Here is a 14,565-nt window from a genome sequence, read left to right as displayed (position 1 = left end):
TTGAAGCTTTAATTTGAAAGCCTAAAACTGTTTAATATATGTAACTGAAGTAATGAAGCTTAAATGTAGTAAAATGATTTTTTTAAACTATTTGCAGTTCAAAGCAGAATTTTATACATTACATGTTCACACTAAAAAAGACACTTTTCATGCACTGTGGATAATGAGCCAGCATCTTCACAAGGTCTTTTGCTTTTTTTAATCTTGGGTTGATATGCACATGTCAGACCAAAGCACGTTAATTTTTGGGTTAGGGTTGGAAATTGCTCCCAAGGATGAACCAGAATTATGCAAGTCTACAATTATCTTTATGATATCTGGGCCAATTTTGTTTGACCTTCCCAATTTGTTACACAAAGAAGCGGTGTGTTTCCTTCAACTACATCGGCAGGTGTGTGTCTAATTCAAATGTGTTCAGTAAATCTACCTGAAGCTTCCAAAGATATTACATCATTATTGGGGTTTTCCCCAAATTGTTTAAAGGCATCGTAATCTTACCGGATGTAAATTTATGACTTTGAAGACAGTAAGGAAAAAAAATGTCTTATAAAAGAGATGTATCATTATTCTCGCATTTAGCAAATAGAATTTTGGTAATCATAATTGACCTAAAACAGAAAACTGATAGGAAACAAAGTGTGTCTTTTTATATAGTGTATGTAAACTTCTTGTTTCAACTCTTACCTACTTTTGGTATACCCTGTATTATTCCAGAACTATGTATACAACCAGTGAACATTTTATTAGACCTGTGCATAAGATTCAGTTTAGAATTGCACATTATGTATACCAAATGTTGTAGGCGTACACTACATGTTCCAGCATAATGTCAACACATCCTGTCATGGTGAAAAGCAATAAATAAAGAAATTTAGACAGGTCGACGACGATGAAGCGTTGCCATGGCAACAACATCCGGCTCATTCTTTTTGAGACGCGTCCCGAGCCGCCTCCGTGATTGGTCGCTCTCCGCTCGGGTGTCACTGGGGAAACCGAATGACAGGCTATTTATTTATTTATATTAACGCATGACCGTAAACGAGAAGCGTGTGATTTCATTGGCTCTCCGCGCTTGGCTCCCCATTCAGCCCTGGGCTGCTGCAGAGGTCGCCATTGGTGCGCAACGCACGTCAATCAAATGGCGCAAGGCGAGGTGGGCGGGTTTTGTGCAACGGAAGCCGGGAGGACACCTGAGTTTGGGGGTTGCTCACGTAGCGGCCGTGGGTCTCCGCCCGAGACTATGGCGGCTGCCATTGCATTGGAGAGCAACCGGGAGCCGCAGACATGGCCGAAATGTTCAAAAGAGATTTAAAGAAACAATTTGTCGTTTAATTAGCGAGGTAGCGCCCGTGGCTATTTCCGGGTTGGCTTCAAAACGCGCGCGTGCGCGCCTTGGTTCTTTTTTTGTTGGGGGGGGGGGGGGGGGCAAGTCCAGGCATTTCCCCACGCTCTGCGTGCTCCATGGAACAAGTTTTTCTTTGTGTGTGTGTGTGTCAAAGACTTAAGGTAAAGCATATGAACATCAGCAGCGTTTTCGTCCCGTCACCCCCCACATCACGGACAGTCGTGTAGTCGCCGCCGCGTGGCCCTACGTTGTTAGGGGGGGGGGTGATTTCCACAATGAAGCTCGCGTCGGAGCGACGGGTCTTTGTGCTGTGAGCACGGACCGGCCGTGTTCTTATTGTCAACAACCGACACAAAATGGTGAACGTTGAGATTTGGAGCCGCTTTTGGGTTTGAAAGCCAACGATGCGCGAGTACAAAGTGGTGGTCCTGGGCAGCGGCGGGGTCGGCAAGTCCGCCCTCACGGTCCAGTTCGTCACCGGGACGTTCATTGAGAAGTACGACCCCACCATAGAGGACTTCTACCGCAAGGAGATCGAGGTGGACTCGTCGCCGTCGGTCCTGGAGATCCTGGACACCGCCGGGACTGAGCAGTTCGCCTCCATGCGGGACCTGTACATCAAGAACGGACAGGGCTTCATCCTGGTCTACAGTTTGGTCAACCAGCAAAGCTTCCAGGACATCAAGCCAATGAGAGACCAGATCATAAGAGTCAAAAGGTGGGTGGGTTGTTGATGTCAGTGTGTCAAATGCACGTGAACGTCACAAACAGGCCATCACGGTGCAAGGGTGGGCCGAGAGACACAGTGCAGTAGGCCTATAAGGCTCTGTTTTTGGTGGACAGTGAACCATTGCCTTTAATAAGAGCAACAGTTTGCAAATAACGGATACACCCAACCTAAAAATGTTTATACTTTCCTATATTTATCATTTAAACCCCCAATATACCCCAAACTATGATCCCAAATCACTTGATAATGTCAAACTCATCTTTCCACATTAAATAGCCTACAGGTATTTTTTTGCTGGAAGGTTTGTCACCACTTCACAAACCATAAAAGTATCAATGATTACTTTTCTATAAGCAATTTTATTACATTTTTGACTCGGTTATATATAGACACTCTCTCTTTTCTTAAAATACTCTGGTACCTTGACTTACAAGTTGAAAATGTTCCCTGACCAATACAGTACAGTAAGGCCCGGCATGTTAACGGTTAAGTTGCAAATTTATCTATTGAAGGATTTTATCTTCTGTTATTTGCTGAAAAAAAATCAGAGTTTCTGTTTTTGTGTGCCATTTAAGTGCTAAGGAACTATGTTGCCGTGAGATGAGGTGCTTCATTTAGACAAAAGTAATGCTTTGCCGTCATCATGTAGCATCTATCGGAAATTATCATATTTTGGGGGTGTCAATTCCTCAAACATTTTTGCTATTCATGGCAGAGCTTTCTATCTTGGAATGTATGTCAAATTATTTTTCCTCATTGAAATTATTCAAAATGCCATTAATCTGTTCAAGCGCCCCCAAAAACACCACCATTTTTTGTTACCCTTTTAAGATATAAAATTATAATAATTAAAAAAAAAATAAAAAAAATAGAGAATGTAAAGAAACAAGATGCTTTCGTAGTCTAATTACTGTCCTTACTGCAGTATTTATGTGTTGAACCTTTCTCTGCATCATCTTGGAAAGTTTACCACCCTGCTTTCTCCGGCGTCAACCACGCAAGTCGCCACGTCCGCCTGTGGGACCTCAACTGGAATCTTCCATCACAAGTCGGCCGGCTCTCAGTTGGTGGCCAACACTAGTTAGTCCTTCGCTAACATGGCGCCTCAGAAGGAGCAGGGCGTTTGGGCAGCATCTTAGAACATTACAGAAAGAGCACGAAAATATATGGATAGGTGTGAGTTTGTGTTTTTTTTTTCAGCGAATAGTTTTGTCTTTTACAGAAAAATTTGCAAGCTTGCAAATGGAGATTCGGGTTTACTGTAGCAGCACATAGTACTGCAGCCCTGCCGGTATAAAAACACGCTTTGCACCTTCTCAATTAAATGGACTGGCCTAGTTCAGTGTTTCCCAACCTGTATTGAGCCAAGGCAAGTATTTTACATTACAAAAATCTCCCAGCACACCACCAAACAAAAATATATATACTGATCTAATGGTAATCTCTTCTCAATTTACTCAGAAAGTTACTTAAACAGTGTGAAATCTGGCCTGTTTAGTTGAACACAAAAGGTGATATTACTTGTAGGAAATGAAATAAGACACACATGGAGATCTTGAATAATACTTGTTGGGCCACTTAAGTGAAAATGGATTATTCCCTGAGGCACACTTGATAATCTGCCACAGCACATTGTTTGGGAATGACTGGTCTAGTTCCATGTACAGGTGGAGTCTATTTCTAAAATTTACACCAGGTTTTCCTCCTTTTTCAGTTCAACAATCAAATAAAAAATGCAGTTCCTCCCCGGGACCCACGCTTAATAAAATATATCATGTGTTGCCCTAAAAATTACATTTACTGTACATAATCTAGGGGACATGAATTTATGACAAAAAGTTGCACGAGTGCTTGATGAGTAATAAAATAGCTTACAACGTTTTACTCTTGACAGTCGGCAACCCTATAAAAATGGATTGATCCAGCTAATGTACCCCAGAGGGCTAATTATAGGAGATCCTTGGTTTACGATGCTACAGACACACAATGCACTAGAAGTGTTTTTCCATACAAATATGTACTGTAATTATGACTTTACTATTCCATTAGCATACGCTAGTAGTGGAAAGAAAAGAATAATAACAAAGTAGCATACTTTTTTATTCTGACAATCGACAACCCTATAAAAATTTGATTGAGCTACATTAATGTACCCCAGGGGGCTAATTATTAGTCTCCAAGTAACTGTACCTTCTCAAATTCTAATTTTCCCCATGATCAATCATGGATATTTAGTCAATTACCCATCCCTAATTTGCAATGTAGTGCTTTAAAGAGCTGACTTTTGCAGCTAGCTAGTGGGGGCTTAACCCTTACTCAATGACCCATTGACAAACCTTGACTTGAGTAGTTCACCTTTTGAGAGAGCAGCCAAAAAAGGGACCCCGACAGCAAATTGGAGACTGTGTAGTATTTGTTATTATCATGTATTACTTGTTTATTTTTGTCATTTCTTGCCTTGTCTCCGCGGCAACAAATCTGCTCAACCAATGAGCGACAAGCAGTTCACTTGGCTGAATAGGTACTAGAAGTCGTACCTGCTTTTGCACATGAAAAACGTTTCAGTAGCGAGGTGACATGCAGCGGAAATGGGGCACTAGTACACTGGGTAGTGTCTTGATGTGACCCTAACTAGGATAAGCAGTATACTGCATAGAAAATGGATGGAAGATGGATCAAATCAAATAATTAGCTACAAAAAAATCTGTCAAATTGTATCTGATTTGAAATTTGCTGTGTGAATGAATGGTTTAACCTTTAAACCGGTTCTGATCTGATTTCCATTTTGCAGCTATTCGACCGCATTCCCTCTCATTGGTCAGGGGCGTTTCAGGTGGTTATTTGAAGGAAGTGTCTTATTTGGGGAGAGGTGTTTTTTTCACTCAAGTGGACAACGCATTCTGCAGCTAGTGCATTCTGCGTCTATTCGAGGAGTGGCCACTGTTTGAGGATATATGGACATGGAAAATCCCAATGTCCACATTCTTACATCTCATCAGAGCATGTTGTGCTTATGTAGTTATTCCATTTAGTTCCCCTGGATCCTGAAATAATTCTGCATCTGGGTTAACCTGGAGATATTATAATTTTAGTGTGTTGAAACCCATTTAAAATAGCACAAATATCACTCACTCAATATTAAATATTAAACCAACACACCTTTAGTGTGTGTCGGTTTAATATTTACACAAATATTAAACCAACACACCTTTAGTGTGTTGGTTTAATTTGAACATCTACTTTTTAAGCATCTTCGCAGCTCTCGCGCAACTGTGAATGAAGTAACGAGGTGGGTGTGTTTACTGCCGCTTGTGTTCATTCCTATTTCCTGTGTGTTTATATGCTAATGTATACGTGTGCGCTCGCACCCCAGATGCATCCGGCTGTTGCGTGATTTCACATTGCGCGCCGAAGTGAGTCTGGTGTTGTTCTCTAATCTCACAGCACCAATTTATTTTAGCACTTCACACACTACTCCTACACACGGTTCACTCTGTTATTTGGTGTGCATTTAAAAAGCTCCATGCTGAATAAAGATTAGTTGAAAGGGGACATGCCGTATCTGACTTAATTGCTGGATGCACTGTACCCTACACTACCTCACAGTTCTGAAATTTGGGGTTTGAATCTTGGCTCTGGCTATCCTGTGTGGAGTTTGCATTTCCTCCATGTGTTTGTGTGTGTTTTCACCGGGTACTCCAGCTTGTTTGGTTCTTTGAACACTCTAAATTCTCCATAAGCGTGAATGTGTGATGTCCTACGATTGGCGGGCGACCAATCCCATGTGTACTCCGCCTCCTGCTTAAAGTCAGATGGGATAGGCTCCAGCTCATCCGTGACCCTGATGAGGATAAGCGCTGCAGAAAATGGATGGATGGATGGACCTAATGGCTTGTATAAAAATAGTTTGGCCTCTTGAGTACTCGCCTGCCTACTCACCAAGTGTGAAATTACACAACTATTGTAAGTAAATCTTTTGTTTGCTGCCTACAGTATTTCTGACAATATGTCTGTTCAAAATTTTGCTGGATTGTGACAGTGTGGCTAATTTACATCATACCACCACTGCACCAAGTTTCTCTGTCCATGACTTGGCAGCTAGGGTAGCGTAATCCTTGACTAGCCTACGCTAATACTGTAGTCAGGTCAGGATTACAGTAAATATTTGTATGAAAACCACTTGTAGGTATTCCTATGCTGTGTGACGACGTATTCCTTAGCCTCAAATAAACTGAGGATTCTCTATCATCATGTCAAAGTAGAAAGGTAAGGAGAGCTCTAGCGTTAGCACAGATTAGCATTAGCTAACACCATTATTAGCATGAGCTTCTGAATGATGCATGCATCATACTGATCGCTTTTAATAACATTTTGCTTACCTTTTGAATGTGAAGGGGCTAAACAGTACCATGCCATTAAAGGGACAGATTGTGACCAGACATGATGGAATATCCTATTAAAGTTACCCAACAATCAAAAGAGACAGAAGCAACGTAAAAGCCACATAGTGTTGTCTCTGCAGCCTATCTGCTGCCAAAACAACGGCGACCCGTCACGGCCACATTAGCCCAGGTCAGGGGCGTCGCTCTGACAGCGGCGGCTGTCACGGAGGCTACGGGCGAACATGATTACACTGTGGACCGGTGCGAGCGCGCCGTGGACCTCATCACTTATCATGCCAGGGACAAGCTGTGATTGGTGGCTTTGCCGGGCATGTAAATAACAGCACCATGGTCAGAAAGTGATGGGGAAGCACGGTGAGATGAAGCGATAAACCTTGATGTTTGCACAGCAATTGAGCTGTGGGGTTTACTAAATATGATGAAAACCCCTTCACACCCTCCATCTATCTATCTATCCACCCAACCATTAAGTATGAATGTAATGCTTAGGGGCTGAAGATTTGGCTAACCGGGCTGCCGGCCTTTAACGTTTCTGGCAAAAATGCAAAATAGGTCCAGTTGCTTCCCAATAGCATTTATTTAAAGTTTATCTAAAAATGCAAAGGCTGAGCCAACCTGTGACAACACTATACTTTGTGGTCATGGTTCCGTAAGTCCTGATGACATTATTTCCATCAGGCGGTTAGCACATCATACTTTGGATCATGCAAAGATGATTTCTCCGTTAAGCATCAGGGAAACTACTCAATGGTTAACCCTAATGTCTTTGTTGGACAAAATCCCTGTCATCTGTTAGTAGCATCAAGCATTAAAGGAAGTGGGACGGGCAGTTTTTCAAAGCCATGGGAGAATCCCAGTTTTCAAACACCACCCTTGATCTTGTCTTGAGTTGTTTACAAAAGACATAGCTCTGATCTCCACTCAAGTACAAGATGTGCCAAGAGAGAGAGGCTCCTGTAATTCTCTGACAAAGAACCTCCCTAAAATAGCTATTGTCAAGAACTATGTGCCCTGCGATTGGCTGGCGACCAGTTCAGGGTGTACGCCGCCTCTCGCCCGAAGACAGCTGGGATAGGCGCCAGCAGCCCTTGACCCTGGTAAGGATAAGCGGTGAAGAAAATGGATGGATAGATGGAAGAAGAAGAAGCCCAGAATGTTTCCTCCTTTTGTTGGTTCGTGCCCAAAAAAATAGGGAGTCCTGATCCCGTCTGCGGCTTGCGACATCCGTCAGCAAGACTGAACGCGAATTGATGCATCATGCATTATAGATGAGATGTGTCTGGGAATGGGGCAGTCACAGTAAACCCTTGTGGCCGCCTTGAGGCTCACCAACTCAAGGCTAAAGCGTGGCATGTTGTTTACCGTGTTGGAGTCACTGCATTAGCACAGCCAACGTTTGGTATTCCATCATATTTTCTTTTATTTGCTACCTGCAACAAATCCGTCTAGACAGCTACACGTGGTATCTGGTAACACTGCCTGCCTGCTCCAGACACAGGGTGGTCAACACCTTTTTTCTTTTTTTCTATACAAGGCACTTGGAGCTTCGGTATCTTTGGCAGCCACAGTCTCACACCTCCTGGGAGCACAAGTTTCCTCCTCTGTTATTATGACTATATATAGCACCCCCCTCTCTTGTATTCCACATCTTTGTGTAGCAATGAGGCCCCAGTGAGCCACACATGTTGTATAAGTACCTCTATTAGAGAGAAGAAACATGCTGTTTGAAATTCAGTGATGGATATTAATGTTCAGTGATGTGATATTTCTGGCCCTTTTAACAGATTTTGAATGATTTTGGGAGGTGGACCAGAAGCACAGCAGGGTGCACCTTAAGAGCACTTTTACCCTGATTGAAGGACAAGCTCCTGCAGCTTCTTGGATTTTAAGGCAAGATTTATTTCAGGAAAAAAGGCTAGTACAGTTGGTACCACAAAATTAAAACATACAAAAGTTACAGGTAATGGGTGGGAAACGTACCAACATTTTACGGAAAAAGATGTCTAGGAAGTTGCATAGTGAGGTCGAACTGTGTGTGCTTCAAGCAGAAAATACTTTGGCGGCATCTAATGCTGCGTTCACACTGGATGTGAGGTGGGAGGATCATATCAATGTGATGCAAATGAAGCAAATGCGCGTTCAATGAGTATAACTATCTCCCACGATCAAACTCGTGCGAGTAAGCAAACTTTCGCTTCTTGTCTGGTGTAAATGTTGCATAAGCCCAGCTGTGCACTGCAGGGTGTGGTCGAACCCAACTAGAATTTAGCATCGCGAAAGAATGACAGTTGCACATCTACTGACATGCTGCAATGGAAAATTGCGACCCTGTATTGGGTTTGGAGGCTCCACATAGAGTTTGCGTCGCTCAGTTTGCGGCGGACGTAAGGTATTTGTCCAGTTTTAATGAGTGTTTCAGTGTCATGATAGAGATGATCACCATCCGACCACTAATGTTTTTCTAGCGCTTTTCCTTATTAGAGTTGCGGGTGAGCCGGAGCCTATCTCAGATGACTTTGAATCACCAGTGAATCAAGATCTGTACCACCCAATCGACAGAATTCTTAGCGATCATTTGGTCAATAAAAATGTCCATCCTCGGTGTATTAAGCGTAGTGCAACAGTTAAGAAAGATGAGCTGTAGAATGAACCGTCGCCCTCTTGGTTAATTATGTGATCCATCCTGTGAGATGGTCTTCTCCTCACGGCGGGTCAGCAGGACAGTTAAGATTAAAGTCCACTTGGGATAATGTATTCATGAGTAGATAAAACTGAAATGGACTCTCTGCTCCGAGCAAGCTCATTTTCATTGAAATCTGTAGGCAGTCGGAGAAATGCAGGGTTCGTGATGTGGGAACTAGTTTCTGTTTCTGTCGCCGCTCAGCTCTCTGGTGATACACCTTGTACACCCGTTAGCATAATAATTAGGAAGAGGTATTTTTAAGAAGCATACTGCAAACTTGGATGATGCTGCAGTGTAATAGATGTGATGATTTTGCTTGGATTCACAATGTTGCCAAACAGCAGACAACATTTGATGTAAACCACTACTTGTTGCTCATTGGTCAAGAAGATTCGTCATGGCTGGGTTATTGTAATATTTGAAGATACTACGAAATGAGTCCCCGATTCTTAGCATGTTGCTATGCTTAAGCTCTGTACGCTGCAGTGTCATACGCCACAATGTCCGTTAGGCTGCAGCGATTGGTTTTCTCACTGCCATCTTTCGCCTCTCGAATAAAATCTGAAATGACAAAAATAAAACTCACGTGCTAGCATTAGCTTACACTATTCCTGTGCCATAGTGCGGGACATTGCAGTATTATACTCCACAGTCTCCTCTTCTCTTTTACAGCTGTGCAGTACATTTTCTTGCTGCACTCAGTCGCCTTGAATAAAATCCAAAATAACAAAAATAGACACACATGCTAACATTAGCCTAGCCTGTGGCTATGCCTCAGCTCTGGAAGCTGCAGCGTGACACTCTGCACACAGTCTCCACTTTGCTGCAGCAGTCTGTTTTTGTACTGCTCTCACTCTCCTGTTGAGTAAAAACACATGCTAATGTTAGCTTCCCCTGTTGACACTGCGGTAACAGACTCCACAATCTCCCCTTGGCTGCAGCGATCTTTTTTTCTTGCTGACCTCAGTCTCCTATTGAATGAAATTTCTTTTTATCGTTACCAAGAAGTAAATATCGGTGTTTTGTGAGTGTTTGTATCATTCTGGCTGATGCTGTCAATGCAGCGTAGTTTTTCGCGATAGTATTTTGAAAACCAAGCAATCTGAATGGAAAATGTACAACTTGTCCTCCTCTTTTCCATGTTGGTGCTGTTTATACAGAAGAGCAACACAGAAAATGGCACATTTTACAGGCCGTGTGATTTGTGTGCGTCTCTCAGGTACGAGAAGGTCCCCGTCATCCTGGTGGGCAACAAGGTGGACCTGGAGAGCGAGCGGGAGGTGTCGTCCAGTGAGGGCCAGGCACTGGCCGAGGAGTGGGGCTGCCCCTTCATGGAGACGTCGGCCAAAAGCAAAACCATGGTGGACGAACTGTTTGCCGAGATTGTACGGCAGATGGACTACGCCGCCCAGCCCGACAAGGACGACCCCTGCTGCTCGTCCTGCAATATACAATAGCCATCCGAGTGGGGGCGGGGTTGGAGGTTATGGCAGCGACACACAGACACACACTTGGCACACTCTCATACACACACGGCAATTAAATGATAGAACACGATGGAGTTTAACTCTAATATCAGCAGTGGCATTATTCATGATGTGATAGGATTGAGAACTTAAAAACAAAAAACAAAAAAAAACATACCCTCGCCTTATGTTGCTCGCCACCTTTTTAGTCGTCATCAGCAAAGAATTACACCGCAGGACCTTCATTTATTTTCTCTTTTTTTTGAAAGATAATATTCTTAAAATTTACTTTCATGATGCGTTTACTGTGACAACAAAACAACACTAATCGATTACCGGGATCACTTTGCTTCGAGTATTAGCAAAGGTTTGGATTTATGTCCATTTTGTGCAGTGCTTTTTGGGAGCTTTTTTTCTACTCATCGCAGGCCTGAACCAAAGAAGTGACCTGAAAGCATTTCATCTATTTTTTTTCTTCAATATTGTAAATGGGGAGAAACCGCGGTGCAGTTATCCTTTCAAGTTTTGAAACAGTAAAGGTAAACAGCATTGTCTTCCACTTTTTTTTTATTTTTTTTTTTATTCTCATCATCTGAAAATGAAGTCTAACAAATTTACGACTGTCAGTGTTTGGTTATCCCTGCTAGGGATAATCTATTAATTGATCATTCAGAATTATGTCTGTGAAGCGATGGAGGCAAAATGTAGTGCACTACCTAACTCGCAACCAGCGTAGATGCTGTTGATCCACTCTCAACTAGTTTGCTGTGTAGAGAACAACAAGATGGCCTACATCCACGCAGACCTGCGCTGGGCATGCAATTGTAGTCCAGAACATCCAGTGCTATTTTTTTTCTTCGATAAACTGGTTGTGCAAACAGGAGTTTAGAACAGTTTGTGCAATTCTTTTCACTCTATTGGTCGTGAAAATAGGAGTTCAGAACATTTAAAGGTTATTTTCGCCGATTGTTCATGGAAACGGGGGTTCAGAACATTCAGTGCTATTATTTCGATTAGTTAGTCATGGAAAAGGGAGCTTAGACAATTCAATGATATTTTTTTCAATTGATTTGTAAAAACAGGAGTAAATAACATTCAGTGATATAGTTTCTGATTAATTGGTCATGGAAAAGGATCTTACAATATTCAGTGTTAATTTCTCTCAATATGTGGCTAGTATAAACAGGAGTTCTGTACATTCTGTACGTTTTTTTTTTTTCTTTCTTTTTCCCCCCAATTAATTGGTCATGGAAGAGGGATCTGAGAACATTGTGCTATTTTTTTGGTTAATTGTTGTGAAAAAAGGAGTTCAGAACATTCAACAGTATTTTTTCAATGGTCATAAAAAACAGGAGTTCAGAACATTCAGTGCTATTTTTTCTGTGAATTCGTTGTGAAAATGAGTTTGGAACATTCAGTGCTATTTGTTCTGTGTATGGGTTGTGAAAACAGGCAGTGGTATTTTCTCAATTAATTGGTTCTGGAAAAAGGACTTCAGAACATTGAGCACAATTTTCTTCGACAGATTGGTTGTCAAACTCAAGATGCCAACACTTATGATCATACCTCTGTTTTCTGGTGATGTGCTCGCAGGGTATTCATCGTACCGAAGATGAGACTAAGACTAATTCAAATGGTAGTGGACATATTTTGTATGGGAAGTGCCAGCTGACATGTCTTTTAAAGTGACTGCATGGCTAGGAAAAAAGGACTCATATTGTTTTTGAGAAGAATATGAGGACAAACAAATGCAGGTATGTATCCCAGACGCTGTCTCAACTGTGCATCTTTTCAAAATTTTAATTTATATCAGGAAGCAGCCTTTTTTTAAATTCCCTCCTTGTGTAACCAAGTTGATTTTCTATTTTTTTAACGTGACCATTGACTCTCGAATCCTCCTCTGATTCTCTTAACATTTGACACCCGCCGAATAAAAGTGTGTTCAACACTTGGATTGACAGCTTTTTGTGCGAGGGAGTGTTTTATAATTGAATTCTCTTGTATTAACATTTAAAATGTCATCCAGTGGGGCGACGGGGGGGAACTGCAACACTTTTGATGTTGCCTTCCTCTCTCTTGTATTGCACAGGTGCATCCTCATTCCATCTGGTCTTTGCACGCTGGTCTCATAATCCCCTCTGCTCGACAACACCGGAGGGTGTTATGTGCGCCAAACTACTGTGAAGTGAACACACAGCGGCTTCTAACACTTCTGTGCACAATATTCTGTTACTATCAATCAGATAAGTACGTCATTTTCCATTATACTTTAAACTGAGTGAAAATGTTTGAAGATGGTAAATGGATTCCGAAATTTAAGACAAATATTTACACTCTATTAATGCCGTATATGTATATTTTTTTATATATATATAAATTGAAGTTTTCACATCACTTTAGATGTTGCCCAGGTTCACAGCACCTGGGGTATCTCATTAAGATCTAAGGTGAATTGAAGGTATCATTCAGTACGTGTCTGTTAAATGTCATCACTGCTTAAATTCACAATTAATTCCCAATTAATCATCCAACATGTTTGCGTGAGAGTTTAGTACAAAATCTTACAAAAACTTTTCAACATAACATCTAAGTTCAAACGTTGCCGACACCTAGTTTAAAGCAAAAGGGTAAAGCTCTAAAATATGTACGTTTTCTATCCATTTGAGTTACTTTTGCAGAAAGTCCTACTAAGCGTACATTTAGATGACAACGCTCTAGTAATCAGATGACGTTAACTGTGTTCACGGAGACCTGGAAAAGTGACTGAAAATGGTGTAGTATGCATGCCAGGCCTGTAGTGGGCAATGTCACTGGCCAGTTCCAAAGCAGCCTTGAAGCATGCTACACACATACCGATATTCTTTCGGAGACATCCGATAATCGGGGCCGAGTTTGATTGCAAGGAAGAGAATGTCCTTGATATGTGTGTACCTCACTTAAGGCTTCATTGATCATACATACGATCATGGTTGAACAAGTCATAGTGGTACCTTTTTTATTTTTATTTTTGCATTTCAGGGCTTTTGTTTGCGTTGTGATGTTAAAATTCAGTTTATGCTGCAACATTCCTGTTTATAAGGTGCCAGCAGGTCGTAATGAAGACAGAGTGTCTTTTAGTTATTTTATTTATGGTCAAGTAAAGTAGGAGAGACATTTAGGCTGCAGCAGGAAGAAGGTTATTTGTTGTTTTTAGAGGATGACACAATGGGAACAGCGCACACACACACACATATTCCCAAAGGACATTTAAGCTGGCTCTGAATGAGTTCTGGTCATTCTGCTAAAAAGAGACAACATCAGGGCTTAAAAGGAACACAAACAATCCGAGCGTGGAAAGAGTGGACACCGACCAATCTTTCCATTTTCCGGCGCACTTTGTTGACTTTAACTGCGGCCGGCTTATGCAGACACGCTCTGTTGCTTTTTATAGCCGACCGTCCTTACATGCGGCAGTGAAAGTACAGTATAATAACTACTTTGCTGCATTCCGACTTTTGACAATTATAACCCAGACATAGAATGGCTGGCCACGGTGACTTTTAAACAACTACTTGTCCTTTCCTCAAAGATTGGAGAGAAAAAGAGGGACACGTCCATCACGGCTGATTCGTCTTTGGGTGTTCCAAATGGGCTTTGTTCTTAATGAGTATTGACTACGTCTTTGAATATTGATATTGAGCACTCACTGATTTATTCACGTCTTGCTTTCATGATAGAGATAAACCGACGTGTGTGAATGTCCAAGGTCGGTCATGGACATTGAAAAACGTTTGTGTATTTTTCACATTGGAACCTCCAAAGTCGAACACAATTTTTACACCAAGTGCAATCTAAAAAAACAAACTATATTTTTTCTTGCCGGAATGTTTAAAAACAAACAGTTCTTAAAGATTAAATGCAAGTGTATTGAACTTCAAAGTTACCGAAATGTTTAAAAA

General features: G+C 41.7%; 1 protein-coding gene across 1 annotated transcript; it reads left to right on the top strand.

The window, feature by feature from the left end:
* The first annotated feature begins 1,164 nt into the window (after window positions 1–1,164).
* LOC133486921 (ras-related protein Rap-2a) lies at window positions 1,165–12,587 on the top strand. The gene is made up of 2 exons (XM_061792780.1): window positions 1,165–2,063; window positions 10,381–12,587. The coding sequence occupies exons 1-2, from the start codon at window positions 1,750–1,752 to the stop codon at window positions 10,616–10,618; spliced, it is 552 nt and encodes a 183-aa protein (XP_061648764.1). The 5' UTR covers window positions 1,165–1,749; the 3' UTR covers window positions 10,619–12,587.
* The last annotated feature ends 1,978 nt before the right edge of the window (window positions 12,588–14,565 follow it).

This window comes from Phyllopteryx taeniolatus, chromosome 12 (assembly GCF_024500385.1).
Source record: "Phyllopteryx taeniolatus isolate TA_2022b chromosome 12, UOR_Ptae_1.2, whole genome shotgun sequence".
In the NCBI taxonomy this organism is placed as follows: Eukaryota; Metazoa; Chordata; class Actinopteri; order Syngnathiformes; family Syngnathidae; genus Phyllopteryx; species Phyllopteryx taeniolatus.
The sequence above is the reverse complement of the archived record's forward strand: the minus strand, read 5'-3'. Positions and strand labels throughout refer to the sequence as shown.

What these genes read in the sequence shown, in the direction of transcription:
- LOC133486921 (XM_061792780.1), top strand. Translation starts at nt 1,750, where the DNA reads ATGCGCGAGTACAAAGTGGTGGTCCTGGGCAGCGGCGGGGTCGGCAAG. An exon ending in CAGATCATAAGAGTCAAAAG is followed by an intron (nt 2,064 to 10,380) that starts GTGGGTGGGTTG and finishes TGCGTCTCTCAG; the next exon opens with GTACGAGAAGGTCCCCGTCA.